This window comes from Sinocyclocheilus grahami, unplaced genomic scaffold (genome assembly GCF_001515645.1).
Source record: "Sinocyclocheilus grahami isolate Dianchi unplaced genomic scaffold, SAMN03320097.WGS_v1.1 scaffold55.1, whole genome shotgun sequence".
NCBI lineage: Eukaryota > Metazoa > Chordata > Actinopteri > Cypriniformes > Cyprinidae > Sinocyclocheilus > Sinocyclocheilus grahami.
Window position 1 is genome coordinate 725,141 of NW_015505234.1, and position 18,342 is coordinate 743,482.

General features: G+C 34.5%; 1 protein-coding gene across 2 annotated transcripts in view; it reads left to right on the forward strand.

The window, feature by feature from the left end:
* Nucleotides 1–12,818: 12,818 nt before the first annotated feature.
* Nucleotides 12,819–18,342, forward strand: part of LOC107583733 (serine/threonine-protein kinase H1 homolog) — a 10,521-nt gene continuing 4,997 nt past the window's right edge. Inside the window, exons 1-2 of one of the 2 annotated variants that reach the window (XM_016270029.1) lie at nucleotides 12,819–13,079; nucleotides 14,720–15,866. In XM_016270029.1, coding sequence (XP_016125515.1) covers nucleotides 14,916–15,866 — 951 coding nt within the window. In that variant the 5' untranslated portion in view covers nucleotides 12,819–13,079; nucleotides 14,720–14,915. The remainder of the gene's footprint in view (nucleotides 13,080–14,719; nucleotides 15,867–18,342) is intronic. The other variant, XM_016270028.1, reaches the window with a different exon arrangement.

An 18,342-nucleotide genomic window follows, 5' to 3' on the forward strand; every position in this document is an offset into this window, starting at 1 on the left:
TTTTTTATATTTAAAGAGTTTTTATATTTTATATTTTTTATATTTAAAGCTAGTTTTTGGGCAGTGTAGAGTAGCACTTGTTGTTTGTCATTTCTCCGATCACAAATGCAGACATGGTTTTTTGTTTATGCGGCGCGATGCAACGCAACACGTAAAAAGACAGTATAAGTCATTATAATCCATAATTATGTCCCCACTGGATGCAATAAATGCCTCGTTTATAATGGGTTTTAATGTTTTTGAATCATTGCTCCGGCCTGACAGCATCATCACAGTATGGTGGGGGCGTAACATTTCCGTCTCACGCTTGAGGTATTTGCACTGGATATCTGGCCAATCAGAGCACACCTTGCTTTTCAGACCGATGAGCGTTGTAAAAATCAAAGCGTTTCAGAAAGGCGGGGCATAGAGGAGAAACAATAATGTACAGTATGTGGAAAATAATGTGTTTTTTTTACCTTAAACCGCATAAACACATTTCATTACACCAAATACACAAAATAATGTTCTTTTTAGCAACATCATATGACCCCTTTAATACTCTGTCTGTGGCAGCATACTTAACATACAGGAAAATTCTGTGACACTGTGATTCATAAGAAAAGCTCAAAAATCTCTCTAATGAAATTGACATGATGTTTTAAAGGTCCCCTGCTGGAAAATCTATCTTAAAAGGATAGTCAATCCAAAAATGAAAATTGTTTACTGACCCTCCTGACGTTCCAAATCTGTATGCAGTTCTTTCTTCTATGGAAACAAAAGAACACAAAAGTAGATATGTTGGCAACCAAACAATTTTGCTTCCTATTGACTTCTATGTATTTTTTGTCCATACAATGGAACCAAAGATGTGAGGGTGAGTAAATGATGACAGAGTTTTTATTTTTGGGTGAACTATCCCTTTAAGCTTGATTTTCCACAGAAAAAAAAAAGCCAAAACTAACTAATGAACCTAAAAAATAATATGATACATTTTATTGCATTCAACTATATCTGTCATTCGGGAAGATGTTGTCACTGGAAACCACAGTATTCACATCTCAGTGTTGATGTCCTGATCATTAATCAACTCATGGTGCAGCAGACAGTTTGCACTTGATTTAGGTGAGAGATCTAATCTGCTGGCCACTTGCCCTCTGTGCAGATGTTGCACAGTCACACAAAGTTCACAGACACAAACTAACACACACACACATACACATAAGACTCATGCCAAACTATAACACTGCTTGCATTAATCAGACCCTTCCTGATTGATCGGGGGATGATGAGTTGTTTGATCACATCCCGCCCTTCACTTCACCCCCTCTCCTTCCTCTCTCCACCGCTCTTGGCAACTGTTCTGATCTGACACATTACCACTTTAGGGAGGGCCAGGTGATATTTTATGAATCCTCTGAAGAAGAGTGCAGGGAATAGAGGTGTAAAGTTCACTTAGATCATGCTCTGACTCCAACTACTCCATCCTTATTTTTACGTTTCTTTTTTATTTTTCTTTAATATCTGATATTGTCAGTTTATACAACAGTTTTCACATCCAGAATGAGATTTTCTAGTACCTCTTTCTGAAGATTGCATCATTTCAAGTTGCTGTCTTTATGAATAAGCCATTTGAATCATTCACTCAACCGATTCATTCAAAAACAATGGTTTATTCAGAAGTGACCGGGCCTAATACCACTTGAGAGCATGCACGCCCTGTCTCAAGTCTAATAATTGCCAAAGTTTAGAGCAGAATTTGCTGTTATTTTACTCACCCTCAGACCATCCGTGGTAGTTGACTTTCTTTCATCATTAGAACACTAAAAATGATTTTCAGCTGAACCCATGGTCCTTGGTGATTCAGAAATGCAAGCCAAGGGGTGCCGTCACTTTGAGTGTCAAAAAAGCTACTGAAAAAAGAAAGTCAAGTACCTCTTGGATGGCTTGAGGGTTAGTAAATTAAAAACAAAGCTCTAATAACACTTCAGAGTGGTTTGACTATTTGATGCTAAGCATTTCCCATCATTCATCATATTCAGGAGCACATGTACCCCATGTACTATTTCAAGGCAAACTTTCTAGTGTGAGTTAAATACATTTTTGCAAATGTCTTTTATCACTTAATTAGATGCACCACAATTAAATTGTGTTGTCTGTTGCAGAGGGAGTAATGAACAGACATTTAGAAGTTTATTTTAAAGTGCAATATATTGAAAATCAAACCGTGTAAATAAAGCTCTGTAAAAAACTTTGCTTGTATTTTTATAACACTATGTTATAAGTGTGTCCAATCAAGTATTGAAAGTACTACACACATGTGGTCTTCATGACCACTTGAACACTTGGGACGAATACAGGAAATATATCATGTAAGTAGACAAGTGGTCAAGTGCAAAAACCACAAGTGTCGTTACTGGGTTTAATGGAGTGATTCATTTAGGAATGAAACAAGTGAGTAATTGAATCATGCATTCAAACAATTTGTTCAAAAATTCTAGTTTATTTAAGAATGAAACGTGGCTTTATATATATATATATATATTTTTTTTTTTTTTTTTTTTTTTTGAGTGATTCAGTGGATCATCCATTTAACCGATTTACTCAAAACACTTAATTCATTAAGGACTGAAACATATAAGTGAGTAATTGAATCGTGCACTCAACCAATTTGTTCAAAAACTCTGGTTTATTCAGGAAAGAAATGGGTGGCTTTCTTTTAGAGTGATTCACTGTATCATTCATTTATCTGATTCGCTAAAAAAAACACTTAATTCAGAAACAATTCATTGAATCATATACGTAACAGTTTCATTCAATAACACTAATTCACTCAGGAACTGCTGTGTGTTGCCCAGGTACGGAGGAGAACAATGGTTGTCCTGCATCTCTTATTATGTTTGGAACTATTTTCGTTTGGTGGAGAAAAAATAGACAAAGTAACTGGGGATATTGTGTCAAAAATGTAGCATAGACTCTGTTGTCACATGCAGTATACTGTATGGTGGACGGTTCTTTTAAATTGTGTGGCCAAAAAATTGTTTTGTGAATACAAAAGCAGCACAGCACATCTATGTCTACAGTGATAAAATCATGCCTACGTGTAAAATCAGGAATTCTTTCAGTGTCTCTCTCAATTTATTGTTATATCAGCAGCTTTCCCTCAGCCAGCAACAAATGTACCATGATAGATAATAGCTGTTAAAATCCTTCTGCATGTTCACTCATTAAATTCAGGAAGACAAAAGGTAATTTATCACTCAGGAAATCCTGATATTGCCCATTCCAGCTCCAAGCAATACTAGCACATGCTCCCTTATTAAAACTTTGCCCAAGGGGCCGAAACTAGTTTACTTTCTGGAATTTTCTTTATCTTCACACAGATTGCTAGAGAGATAAAATGTATATAAGCTCCTCTTTCTCTCTCTCTCTCTCTCTCTCACATTCCTTCATTTTTGTTTGTCCCTCTTTCTCTCTCTTTTTCCCTCTGTCTACGATAGATTCATCAGAAATGAATCAAGGGTCAATCTGATGTCTTGAGGTAGAGACAATGAAATGTGAGACAACATGGGTGAGGGGACTGATGGAAAAGGAAATAGTTTAAAGAGATAAAAAGGGAATTTATATGGAAAGAGGGTGAATGGATAGATATAAGATTGAAACTTGTAAAAAAAAAAAATCGGCAGAAAATAATAATATGTGAAAACGTGCACATTAAAAATTAATCAAAAACACATTTAAACACAGTTTGTGTTCAGTTTCCACAGAACAGCTAAATGTACATTTGCTGCAAATATAGCATGTATCAGATGCAAATAGTCAGGATTTATTACACTGTAGAAATTATTCTTAAAATGTAAAATAAAAAATTTATTTTTGCCTTTACAATATATAATTACTTCTAAGTAATTAAATTGAATTAAATTAAATGAACTTAATTTAAAAGTATCTAAACTGGTATCTGCAAAGCAAACTGTTCCATCTTTCTTTCATTCTTTCTTTCTTTCTTTCTTTCTTTCTTTCTTTCTATATTTTGCCAATCTTAGAATTACTTACTGTATAATTATACTGGTAACTTATTTTAAAAGTATTTTTAAAGTATCTAAATTGGTAATTACAATGCAAACTGTTGCATCTTTCTTTCTTTCTTTCTATTTTTGGTACATCATCAGACCTACAGTCATGTATCTTTTCACCATCTGTGCATCATCCTTAATAAAGGATTATTTCATGAGCTGCTAGTAAAGACTGGTTTCTCTTTACAGTGATCGACTTGCAGGGTGCTACTATATCCTACAATCAATACTTGCTTACACGTATGGCTCTGTATCTCCAGGCACATTCTCCTGGTCAGATGAAAGTCTGCTTCTTTTAATTTGTATTTCCTTCCACCTTATTAAAGGTACAGGTTTGTTTTAATAATTGAACATTTTTAATATTATCACAGAAGAGTCACAAAATTATTTTGTATTGTATCTATGTATTGTATTGCATATGTGTCCCTGTGTAACAAAAGAGCCCATGTGTACATGCATACTGCTGATATATTGCTTTTTAATTTGTTTTAGGTAATAAACTGGTGGTTTTCTTTCAAATTATATGTATAGCAATTTTTCTAGAAAGTGCTAAATGTTTTGCTTATCATCTTTCCTGGATATCTCACATATCAAAAAGAAATCACCACTATTACAAATCCAATACATATATGCATAGTGCATATCAGTATCAGTATCATATCAATTGTATATTTTTTGTTTTATGGGTCTCATAAAATCCAACACTTCAACAGATTATACAACAGAGCTCTTATTTCAGGAGGCCAGGGGTTACCCATTGTTTGTGTGTGTGTGTGTGCGTGTGTGCGTGTGTGCGTGCGCGCATGTGTTTATGTGTGTTTGTGCTCTTACAAAGCTGTGATTCATTTTTCGCTGCTGCCATATTTTAATTCCCTGCTGAGATAAGAATGGTCCATGAAAGAGTCCCTGTGGAAATCACAGGAGGCAGTGGTGGGCTTGCAATTGCTTTGCACTCAGGAAAAGAGTAATGAATAATCTATTGGCACTACAGGAGGGGTGGGTTAAACGGATATTGGTTAGGGGGAGAACATTGAGACAGTCGCCACACATTGAAGTGTGATTCCTACACATTTTACACATGGTAGTTATCATTGACATTGATATATAATTACCTGTTTTGTACACACATTTGATCCCACTGGTTTTTACAACCTACTTTTTATTGTTATATTGTTTCCTATATTGTCATTAGACACCATTTTTAGCTTCCACAAAGCTATCACTGAGTCAAAACAATCCAATATTTGTTTTACAGAAAAATAAAACATTTGATGTTGAAATAGACACAAAAAGAGGAAATAGTAATGAATGAAAATGCCTTATGTTCAGACTATGTGATTTGTCTTTCATATGACTAGGCTAGGGCATTATTTGTAGTGAATATTTGTCAGGGTGGGTTTATATTAATTTCTTTATAGAAACAAAATTAAAAGTGTTGACAAAACAAAAGAAGAAACAACAACATATCAGCAATTATAAAACACAAAACAACTCATGAAACAACATGTAAAAAGTAACATATTAAACCATTGTTTTATCAAACTTGAAATTAATGAATTATATAAATATTTATTCTTTTGATTTCATTTGATCCAATTAAAATTTGACAACAAATATAGATATAGGTATGTTCTTTACATTAAATGTTTTAGTTTAGAAGGCAGAATTCAACAACAGCAACAAAAATATCCTAATAGAGAAAACATATTTATGTGCCTGGACTTCTGACTCAAAACCTAGCTACTAAGATAAAGCCATTGTCATTTCCCCTTGTGACAACTAGCCCCGCTCTCCACTACATTAACCCACAGAAATGAGAGGCTCAGCTGAAAATAATTATATTCTAAAAAATAGACCCAGAATGTTGGATGTTAGCTTTTGAATGGTTATAGTCAATGCGGAGGACAGATTGCTCATGCTTAATAGCCTGTCCTTTGAGGCATCCATTCACCTTTAATAAGCCCAGAAATAGTATGTGGTTGGTATGAGAAGAATGTCTCGGATAAGATTCTCTGCACTTGTAATAAAAACTGACTCAGATCTCTGGAATTTTGAGACTGGATAATGAAGACAGACATTGCAATTAATAAATAAAACTCCTATATACATTATATAGTTATTAAAGTCGTCAGATTCATTCCATTTTTTATGTCTGAATTTATACACCATGAAGACTGCAAGAATCCTGTCATGTTCACATGTATTAGTCAAGGTCTTGACATAATATTTTCAATGAAACACAATGTTGTAGGAATAAACCACAGTTTCACTCTTCATGCTTGTCAACTGCCCACAGTTGCATAATTCTGACTATACAGAATGTTTTCTAAATTCTAAAGGTCATTGAATGTGACATGGGTTTCAGCACCAAATTCTGAAATTAGATTTTACTTTGTAGTTTTTGAATCTTGCACTGCACTGTATCCCATTAGTTCCTGAAAGCAAAACCAGGGCATGAGGTTTCCTTCCCAAAGAATCTTTTCTTCTAAAAGCTCCACCATCTCTCTGTTTGACTCTCTTATCTAGGGAGCCACCAGGGCCATCTTAGATGCTGAGAAATATGAGTGTGAACCTAAAATAGCACGTCTGCAAGAAAATGAGTTTAGAATTTTATATCCTTCTAACAACAGATAATGAAGCAAAATCGCTGCACGGTTCCTCTGTGCTAAAGTTTAAGATTTAAAACAGGTTGTAACAGAAAGCTGAATCATGGGTCTGGTCAAGATGTTTAATCACAATCCTACAAATATTTGGACTTGTTCAATTTAATCTCCATGCGTAATGAGCAAAGGGAATTAAAGAATCAAGGATGTCCACTATCAAATATCCCAGGGATGATCAGTGCTCTTGGACAAACTCAAACTGGACTTTGCACTCAGATAACTGCCAAATTTAGTGCCCATATTGCCTGTTCTGACGCTCTGGTCCTGACAGCCCCACAGGGTAAGACTGATTATCATGAGAATAATTGAGAAAGAGGAAGAGTCAGTGCTGCTTTTAATAGAGCTGTTTCTATCTTCATACTGATAAATAATGCACAGCAGTCAGCATATTTGGATTTAACGGATGATATTGACCTTTTTGGGCAGATAGTGAGTGGGGTGTGAGACGAGGCGAGAGAGAGAAACTGAGAGAAGGAACTAGAGAATGAGAATGAATTAAGAGTGAGAGAGGGATGGAGAGAGACAGGCTTGAAGGCCAAGCAATCGATCATGCTGATATTGTTGATTTGCTTTGCATATTGTTATGAAAATAACAAACAAACATAGATTATAATGTGACAAAGTCAATTTAACATTGAAGAAATCAGTCACTGTTTACTTGGAAGCAGCGCAACACAGCCTTTATCCATCATTTATTGCCACATTGCATGAGCTATCAGGTGAAATACAGGTTTGATGTTTTATAGTAAGTAACCCACCATTATATTGTCGCTTATAATGTTATCTGTCAAATACAGCATGTTATAAAACAGTCCCCAAATCTTATTTGCCTAGAGATAACGGTCCAAAAGCAGCCAGTGGTGGAGCTTTTTAGTGACTCTTTCAGCAGGTTACATTGTTACACCAATAGGTGACAAATTAATCACTTAGTCGTTAATTTAGTAGGACATCCTGGTACTTCTTGCCTCCTTTTTTATGAATAATGTGAATTCGGACATATTGCTCTATTCACATACTGTTTTAGCCTAGCTGGGACAAATGCGAATTCAGATGCAGCCCTCGTCTTTAGAAATTAATGATTGAATCATTCAATCAACCGATTCGTTCAACAAAACTGCAGTGAGTTGCTTGGAAATGCGTGCAATGGTTAATTTTGCTTTTATGTTTGGAAATATTTTCATGTTTCTAAAATGTAAGTCACTCGATATTCATTTTTCGTAGATCATGAAGTTGTTTTCCTTTTACCTGCTGCATGGAGCTGACAAATCACAGCCTTGCTTTAAGAAGTATAGCACTCTTGATTGTTTGATATTGCTTAAAAAGGGCGTAGTTCCAAGCAATGTTATCATAAGCTTTCCAGTCACAGATCTGTAAGACATTTAGCATTTTTCTCTCTCATTCTTGATCCACTCCTCTTTTGTCCCAGCTACCATCACACTGTATGTCAACACTTTCTCACTATGCCTGTCTGATTCTTTTATTTGGATAGTTGGTGCCCTTTTGGATGTAATGGATGGCTCTCATCCCGCCTTCTACCACTGCAGGGACACAAATCCACTGGCATTTCCTGTTGAGCATTAGAAGTTATAACACATTATATCATCATCTGACCCTATGGAGCAATTGTGAAGTGATTGCTTTTTTGGAGCAGTAATATTACAAAGTCAAAAAACAAGAGTTCAGCTTTGGGTCATTTCACAAATATGATGGTTAGTCTCAGTGGTAAGTTTCATATAAATACTCATGATATTTTTTGAAACATCACTATTACACCAAATGTTTATTTCTATGGGAGTATAAGTGCTCACTGAGTGACCAGTAAGTTCAGGTGTTTTGCAGCCTACTTAATGAAGTCTTTCGTCTCTTAATTTAGGCCTACCGCTATCAACAGCACACCTGTGAACACCACCAAAACGCAGTAACAAAATGTTATTTCATTTGGAGTCTAACGTTAACTAAAGAACAGCTACATCTAGTGGATGGATCAGATAATTTGTGTTGTGTGTGTAAAACCTCAGCATGTCTATGAAGTAGTAGTTTGACCTAGAACTGTTACCTACCATAAAATATTATTTAAAAAATTTATACGAAATAAAACAGCTGATATAAAAAACTGTTTGGCCTTCTGCTGTTGACAATCAGTATTCTGAACTATTTTTTCAGGCCCTATTTTGTACCTCACATTACATTAGTACATTATCTACAAGATAAAATAAAACAATGACAAGTATTAATCAATACATTTCATCTATTGGGAGGCTGATTTAAATTCATTAACCAAATTAAACACAAAAGCTTGTATAGAAGAGTGTGGGTAGTCATGCGTAATTTCTATGGCAAGCCGTTGTAACATTTAATCTATAAGCCGTACTAGTATCTGTTTTCATGGTACTAGTATCTATTTTTTAGATACTAGTATCTTTTCCATTAAGTACTAGTACTTATTCATTAGGTACTAGTGCTTATTCTTTAGTTACTAGTACTTATTCATTAGATACTAGTACTTAATCATTAGATACTAGTACTTATTCCAATAGTGACTAGTATTTAATTATACTCTTCTTGTTAAGAAAAAATAGAACTAGTACTTATTTTTTAGTTACTAGTAACTTTTTAGACCAGAGATATCCTGAACTTAATAGATACTAGTACTTTTTAAATTAGCTTTTCTGCCCAGTATGGTAATCGTATGTTGAATATTAATGCGCCGGTACATATAGGAGAGAGATTAGACAGATAACAGAAACAAGAAACAAGATTGATGCACTTTTTTGAGGAAACCACATAGAAAAGAAACAATTATTTGTACACAAGCACATAGAAAACATTTTTTTGTCAGTTTTGTAAGCATTGTAATTTCGTAAACATAGTAGCCTAATGTGTTTGTTGGTCATCAAGTGATCCAAACCTTATGGTTTTCAGACAAACATTTTCTTTATTTGGAAAAAAGGCCAATAATTATTAATTAATTAAAAAAGAAACACCAGGTTTGCTGTACTTGTAGGGCCGCACAATTTGGCCAAAATTTTTGTTTTTAATATATCAATAAAACTAATACTTTTGTAATAACACTATTTCACTATAATATACAAAACGAAGTATTTAAGAATAAACATAATAATAAATATATCTGCAAGAAAAAAAAAAAGACACTTCTTTACCCTGGAGAAAAACGTAAGGATTTGCACATGTTTACCTCAAAGTTCGTAATTATTTTTGCAGTTTTTACTCAAATTGGGGTTTTGTGAGCAATAATGACTACTCAATTAATGTAATTTCTTTTTCATTCATACTCGTCGCCGGAGGGCGCCCTCGCGCAGAAACTCCACAAGTGAGACTCACTGATGATGTTCCAAGAAATCCAGCTTTCGCTGTAGATGTAGCCTAGTAGCTGAATAACATGCAGATAGACGTTTTACTGATGAAACATGGAAGAAAATAAACAATGACTGCGACAACATATGGTTTTATCTGTGCTCTTCAAGCCATCTCGGGTATTTTTATAAGAATAAAGTTTAAAATGCTATGCTAATCGATATAGCCTTTATCACTGTATAGAATGATATAAATTGGCATGATTTCTGCCTCATTCTTTTTAATGAAACCATGTCAGATTACAATAATAAGTTATTTCAAAGACTCGATGTTGTGAAGTGAATTTGGACTAAAACATATCATTATACTTTTGTTGGAAAACAGGTTTGTAATCTTTCCTTGTGTTTTCATGGAAAACCAATTAGCAAGATAGGCTAACATTCAAAGCCAGTTAGCCTTACTTAACAATCAAATTATTTCTGCATATTAATGTATTGTATTACCATGTGGACTCTGATTGGACGGTGGAGAGGTACTCATGTTTATGTAATGATCTGTTTAAATGAAGATATCTCCAAATACATTCTCACTAGTTCTTTATGAGGTTGAAGATATCTCCAAATGAACAAGGATAAGTAGTTATTTTGTTTTTGATATCATCTTTTAATTTCTGACTAGTAATTATTGCAATAGTGACTAGTATCTATTTAAATATTACTAGTAAGCATTCATTAGGTACTAGAACTTATTTATTAGACACTAGTATCTTTTGTAATTACTACTAGTAACCATTCTTATCTTACTAGTCAGATCTGCTTTTTTACTTGTCTTATGTTATGACTAGTCCAAATGGCTACAGTAGAGTTCAATTAAAAAATGTACTAGTAAAATAAAAAATTATACTATTAACATTTCGAATAAGTACTAGTATCTAATAAATGTATACTAGTATCTATTGAATAAGTACTAGTATCTATTTAATAGGTACTAGTATCTAATGAATGAGTACTAGTTTCTAATAAATAAGCACTAATACATAATGAATAAGTACTAGTATCTAATAAATAAGTACTAGTATCTAAAAAATAAGTACTAGTATCTAATGGACAAGTACTAGTACCTGATGAATAAGTACTAGTGTCTATTTAGGTACTAGTATCTAATGAATTAGTACTAGTATCTAAAAAATATGTACTAGCACCTAATGAATAACTACTAGTGCATAAAAATGAAGTACTAGTCACTAGTGGAACACATACTAGTCAAAACTGAATAGTTGATATCTCAATGACGGATCCCCATAGAAGTCAATGGCAAAAATTATTATTATTTTTTAATAGTAACAATATAATAGTTACTAGTCACTATTGAAATAAGTACAAGTATCTATTGAATAAATACTAGTATCTAATAAATAAGTACTAGTATCTAATAAATAAGTACTAGTACCTAATAAATAAGCAGTAGTACCTAATGAATAAGTACTAGTACCTAATAATTAAGCACTAGTATCTAATAAATAAGCACTAGTATCTAATAAATAAGCACTAGTATCTAATGAATAAGTACTAGTACCTAATAAATAAGTACTAGTATCTAATGAATAAGTACTAGTATCTAATAAATAAGTACTAGTAACTTTACAAAAGATACCTAAAGAATAAACAGTAGTACCTAAAGAATAAGCACTAGTAGCTAAAGAATAAACAGTAGTACCTAAAGAATAAGCACTAGTAGCTAAAGAATAAGCACTAGTAGCTAAAGAATAAGCACTAGTACCTAATGAATAAGTACTAGTACTTAATGGAAAAGATACTAGTATCTAAAAAATAGGTACTAGTACCATGACGGCTTATAGATTAAATGTTACAACGGCTTTCCATACAAGTTCTCCCCTTTTAACACTGCGAACGTGCGAAAGAATCGTAGCTTGCTTCATATTTGAAGCCTTCAAATATATTATGAAGCAAGCTACATTACATGCCAAATTGTCAGCGAAACATATTTGTACAATATAAAAGTCCCTCGATCAGAACGGTACTGAAACCGAAAAATAGCGTGGAAAGGAAAAGGTTAAATACTTCTGTGTTTTGTGTAAAATTCAAAAATTCGCCAATGATTTGTTTAAAATGACACCTTAACTAATAAATGACGCAAAATTATACTTAATTTAAACATGACATATTTACAACATATTGTAGGAATAATTACACTTTGTAAAACATGCTGGTTTTTAACTATTTATAGGCTAAAAAAAATAACTATCCAAACTCAGATGCATAAATACTATAATATGAATTAATAATAATTTTAAATAAATAGTAAATAAATAATAAATAAAAAGTGTCTATAAAGTAAATTCTGCATTCTTTTTGAAAAAAAAGAAGTATAATCACAATCATATTTCACAACTTTTAGATACCTTTGTAAAGTATACCTTTTTTTCTGTCCAGAAATGCTTTTATTCTAACCTGTATTTATCACAAAAACGTCAGTTATGCCTTCATTTTATAGCATTGTAAGTGTGAAAAGCTTATTACCAATAAGAACAGCAAGCCCTTTTCATATCTTACAATTTTTACAAATCAATTGTTATTTGTACAACATTGGCGTTTATTGTAAAGACGTACAGCTTGATATGATCCAGTTTGTTTCTCGGCCATATTTATGATTCTGACTTCGCAATATTTGTTGCAGGGGTCAAAGAAAGCGGAGAAGGGGAGGGGGAGAAAGAAAGAAAGGTCTACTCAGGAAAAAAGGTGGTCCCACTCCAAAAACACCGTTTCCAAGCAGGCGGTCTCAGTTTCATACTTTTCTTCTCATATCGCCTCGTCCCTGAAGTGATACAAACACGTTAACAACCATTATTTTTGGACTCAACATGTTCATGTTAGCAAATACTAAGGAGATGCTATCTTTCTAGCCGGATTAAAGTTTTAGAAACACGGTAAAATGGAGCGAAGAGCAGAAACTGGAGAGAAGAGGCTGGCGCTGGGAATCTCGCCTTCTTACTCCCACCATCGCCTGTAAGAAAATCCCACTTAAGGTCATTTAAACTCTGTTTGGACTTTAAAAGTGAACGGTTTTGGTTTTAAATGGATACCGTTGTCGTTAAATCTACAAAATGACGGAAACCTTGGCGATTAGGTTCGGGTCTTTTGATCCAGGCCTCGAGAAAATAATTGATTTGTGCTGGACAGTTTTTTTGTCGTATGGGGGGTGGGGGGTATGTCCGCTATATTGTTCACTTTCAAGCACTTTAACGATTTATTAACGACTTTGTAACATGACTCGCTACGTTAAGGCCTGCAGCGGATAACGGAGTTGAAGAAGAGTGTTTGAAGTTTGTTTCGAGCGATGAATAAGTGAACAAGTGCCTCGGTTTGAGTCTTTGTGGGGGGCCAGTGGAATGTTTTTGTGGTAAAACGTTCAGTTGTAGGATCGGTCTATAGTTGAACTGTTTAACAATATAAAGTGCTCAATTGATATGTTATGATAGCCTACTACTAATATTTGTGAAGTCATTATTCATTTTATTATCAGCCTCTCTTTTCTCAGATTTACACAACGCCGTAAATCACATATCTTAACAGCTCCAGTATCACCGTTTCAGACTTTTAGCGATATCTAACGCGGTTAAACTAATATAACGATTACATATACGGTTACCGAAAAATGTTATGCCGCTTATGCCAACAAATATCCTTTATATCTGTACATTGTGTCCACATTTCAGTAGGACATCTATCTATCTATCTATCTATCTATCTATCTATCTATCTATCTATCTATCTATCTATCTATCTATCTATCTATCTATCTATCGATCTATCCATACGATAAATGATAGAAGTTATTAAATTATATTTAATTTATGTTTATTCGCTGTTCCTTTGCACTTATTAACAGCACTATTTTTTAAATTATATACAGAAATAATCATTGTTATAATATTGTCTTATCTTTCTATTTATCTATTGCCAGGAGTGTACACATGTGATATCCACTTTCTATTCAAGCAACCTATTTAATAACAATTATTCAGTTATAGTTACATTTATTTTTTTAATACACTATTCCTATTTATTACCAGCACTAATGTGTGTTTTATTATTTCATTTACAGTATATAATTTACAAAAATGATATTGTTATCAACAGAAACTTTTTATTCTCCAATATCAGCATGAACTGTTACTGTTCACACTTGATATTAAACACGAGCTAAAATGGAACAGCTCACACTTCATGCAAAAACACAAAAACAAAAAAAATTATTATATATTTAAAGGGATAGTTCACCTAAAATATACATTCTGTCATTATTTACTCACCCTCAATTGTTACAAACCTGTATGATTTTCTTTCTTCTGCTAAACACAAAGATATCTTGAGGAATGTGGGTAACCAGAGAGTTACTGGTCCCCATTGACTTCCATACTATGGAAAAATATATGTATATACTGTTTCAGTAAAATGGGGACCAGAAACTGTTTGGTTACCCACATTCTTCAAAACATCTTCTTTTGTGTTCAGTAAAAGAAAGATACTAGAACAATTTGAGGGTTAGTAAATGTCAATGATGACAGAATTTTCAGTTTTGGTGAACTATCCTTTTAATATATATGCGTTATGTTGCATTGTAGTCTATTCTAAGTAGATTTCTAAATTAATACTTATTTTTCAGATTTACTCTCTTGTAAATTTCACATCGACTGGATTTCAGGCCATTCTGGGTTGTGGTTTGGAGAGGTAACCGACTGTGGGACTGGACGTGTCCCTTTGTGGCTTTTGCCGGTGTGGCACTGCACCGTGCACCGATTGGATGTTGCCTGGGAGATGAGGATGTGCTGCTGGCACCAGGAAGGAAGGATTTTGATGTGATGGGGTGCAGGAAGAGCAAAGTCCTCCCAGAGCCACCCGCTGATGTCCAACTTGACTTAGTCAAAAAAGTAGAGCCACATCAGACTGATGTCTATAAAAACTTCATTAAAAGTGACAGTGGCGGGGTGAAAACAGGCTCGCCATCCCCTCAGGGTCAAAGCCAGTCTGCTGCGAAGGTGAGCCAGTCCTCTCCTCCAGCTAACAGCCAGACGGAGCCTGCTGACCCACACCGGAAAAAAGTAGCCAAATACAGGGCCAAATTTGACCCTCGAGTGACTGCTAAGTATGATATCAAAGCTTTGATAGGCCGGGGCAGTTTCAGTCGGGTAGTACGAGTAGAACACAGAAGCACACGGCAGCCATACGCCATCAAGATGATCGAGACTCGCTACCGTGAAGGCAGAGAAGTATGTGAATCTGAACTTTGTGTCCTGCGACGGGTGCGCTACACCAACATAATTCAACTGATGGAGGTGTTTGAGACGGCTGAGCGGGTCTACATGGTGATGGAGTTGGCCACCGGCGGAGAACTGTTCGATCGCATCATCGCCCGTGGGTCTTTCACAGAAAGGGACGCCACGCGAGTGCTGCAGATGGTTCTCGATGGGGTGAAGTACCTCCATACGTTGGGCATCACACACAGGGACCTAAAGCCTGAAAACTTGCTTTACTACCATCCTGGTGCTGATTCCAAGATTATGATCACAGATTTTGGCTTGGCCAGCACACGGAAGAAAGGCGACGAATGCCTGATGAAGACTACCTGTGGAACACCGGAGTACATCGCTCCTGAGATACTTGTTCGAAAGCCGTACACTAATGCAGTAGACATGTGGGCGCTGGGAGTCATCTCCTACATTCTGCTCAGTGGCACCATGCCTTTTGAGGATGACAATCGCATGCGCCTGTACCGACAGATCCTCAAAGGGAAATACAGCTTCTCCGGGGAGGTAAGAACAGTGCGACCACTTTAACTCTGTGTGCTGTGCTCAAAATCGTTTACCTAATTTGGTGTTCCTGGTCAAAAATGACTGGCCTTTTAAAAATTGCTTGTAAATCTCTCTTTATATCAACTTGTTTTTCGTTAAATCAACACAGGTTTAGGAACTGATTGGTTGTAGGCCTCATCGATCTGAGCTTATTGCACCTCCATTTTTGAGTGGGGGTAGAAAAAAAGTTTGTGGATCATTTTGGCGGTATTCATTAAAAAACTGAAGTGTTCAGATCAGTGAGGCCTATGATCAATGAGTTCCAAAAAGAAATACAAAACATGTGCTAATTAAAAGAAAACAAGTTGATTAAAAAGATTCAATCCATTATTTGGTAATAGTATAGCATAGTGGTTCTCAATTCTAGTTCTCGCATACCACTGCTCTGCACATTTTGTATGTATGTCTTATCACTTCAGACGTTTGTTCTATTCAACCGTAAGTGCCCTGCAAAGTGGACTTCACAGGATATTCCACCATGATTCCAGTGTGAAGGGAGTGAATATGTTCCATTCAAAGGGCATTAAAATGTGCGAGTTGTGAATTTTAATTGTATTTATTTACAGAGGTATATTATTTCACACTTCTCTAGTACGTTTCTTCTGTGTGTGAAGACACTGCAGGCAGTGGTGTAGTGCAAATCTGTGAATGAATATTCAGAAGTAAGGGGGAGTTATTATACCCTGTGTGAGCAAAGTAGGTTTTAGTCCACTACCATTTTGATTAAATGCATCTGTTGTACACATTCTACATGCTGCATGAAAATATGCATGCAGAATCTTTAATAATGTTTGTAATCTAAAGTCAAAGCTGGCAAGCTTCAAATAGATAATAATGGACTTACAGATTTGAGATCAATCTCATTAAATGGTCAAATATATTGTGCTTGTGTCTCACACAACACAACTAAAAGCATTCACGTCTCATACAGATAAAGCTTTAAAATAGCTTTTTAAAGAGGTAAAGTTACAGATGAAGTATTAGCCAAACCTAACATTTCAAAACCCAAAGGGATAATTCACATATATAAAATCTTGTTTATGATATATATAAAAACTAATAAGGGTAACACTTTGCACATTTAAATATTCCGTGCAGAGCGGTGGGTCGCCAGGACTGGAATTTACAATAAAGTTCTGTTTGTTAACATTATTTAACTACATTCGTTAACATAAACTAACAATGAAAAATACGAATATATTGTAAATGTTAATTTTAATATTTAATAATTCATTTTAAAAAATCAATAGATGTATTTGTTAATATTATTTAGTGGACCTGAGTTAACATGAACTAAAAATGAACAGCTGTGTTTTTATGAACTAACATTAAAAATTTATTTTTTTGTTAATGTTAGGTAATGCATTAACTAATGGGACCTTATTGTAAAGTGTTACCCTAATAATGTCTGTTCTTGCACTAGTTATGTATATAAGATCTGTATGTGTGTACTATATGTATGAGATTTATATGAGCAATGTGGATCATGTATGTACAAAACAAGGGTTGCTGGGAGATTGGAAATGCAGATGTTTTCGATTAGGTATAGAAGTGCTATAAAGCATATGCTTGATGTTATTTGGTTTTATTTAACCCAGCGGTATTTGTATCATGCTATGTTGTTGGGCTCATTTGTATTGTACTATACATAATGATTCATTTGTTTTTGGCTGGCTGCTTTTGCAAATGAACAAGCTCTTATGAAATATAGATGCTTTGTATGTTATGTTGATGTTAATGTGCAGTATTAGCCTTTAAATGTCATTTGCATGCATTAAACAGTGCATTAAAGTGACTTATTATTTGATGTTAAACTTCTTTCTCCTACACAAGTTTAAAGCTGACGTGTGTAAAATATTTTCTGCTATGCCAGCTTGCTTATATTTGTGCAAAGACATGTATAAGTAAGCCATTTGTAGGTTGATTTCCCCGAAAAGTGTAAGCGCTGTGGTCTGTGGCACTTTCTGCATTGCACTGTTTGTTTGAGCGGCCTGACATAGCAACATTGACTCAACAAATGGTTTGAGTTTGGGGCGGCACTACCTGTTTGTCCGTTGAGTGGCATCTGGGGGGAGATGGGGGTGGAATGTTTACTAGGAAACATATTTTTGCAGTTTTATTGAGTGCAGACATTCTCAATATTTTTCCCAATTAGTTTTTACATAAAAGCTTCAGTAGCAAAAATTTTAATATATATATTTTTTGTCACTTTTATTAATTAATTCATGTTTTTTTTAACTCCTATAAATTCTAATTGACTGATTTATTATTGTTTATTATTCAGTATCCTTACTAGACTCTCTTTTTGCTTGTTCCATAGAACAGACATTACTAAACATTTTTATAAGCCGAACCCCTTTGACCTAAAATGTTTGCTTGAAGTACCCCCTGAGATTTTAATTTAATATTCCTTAATTTAATATATATATATATATAT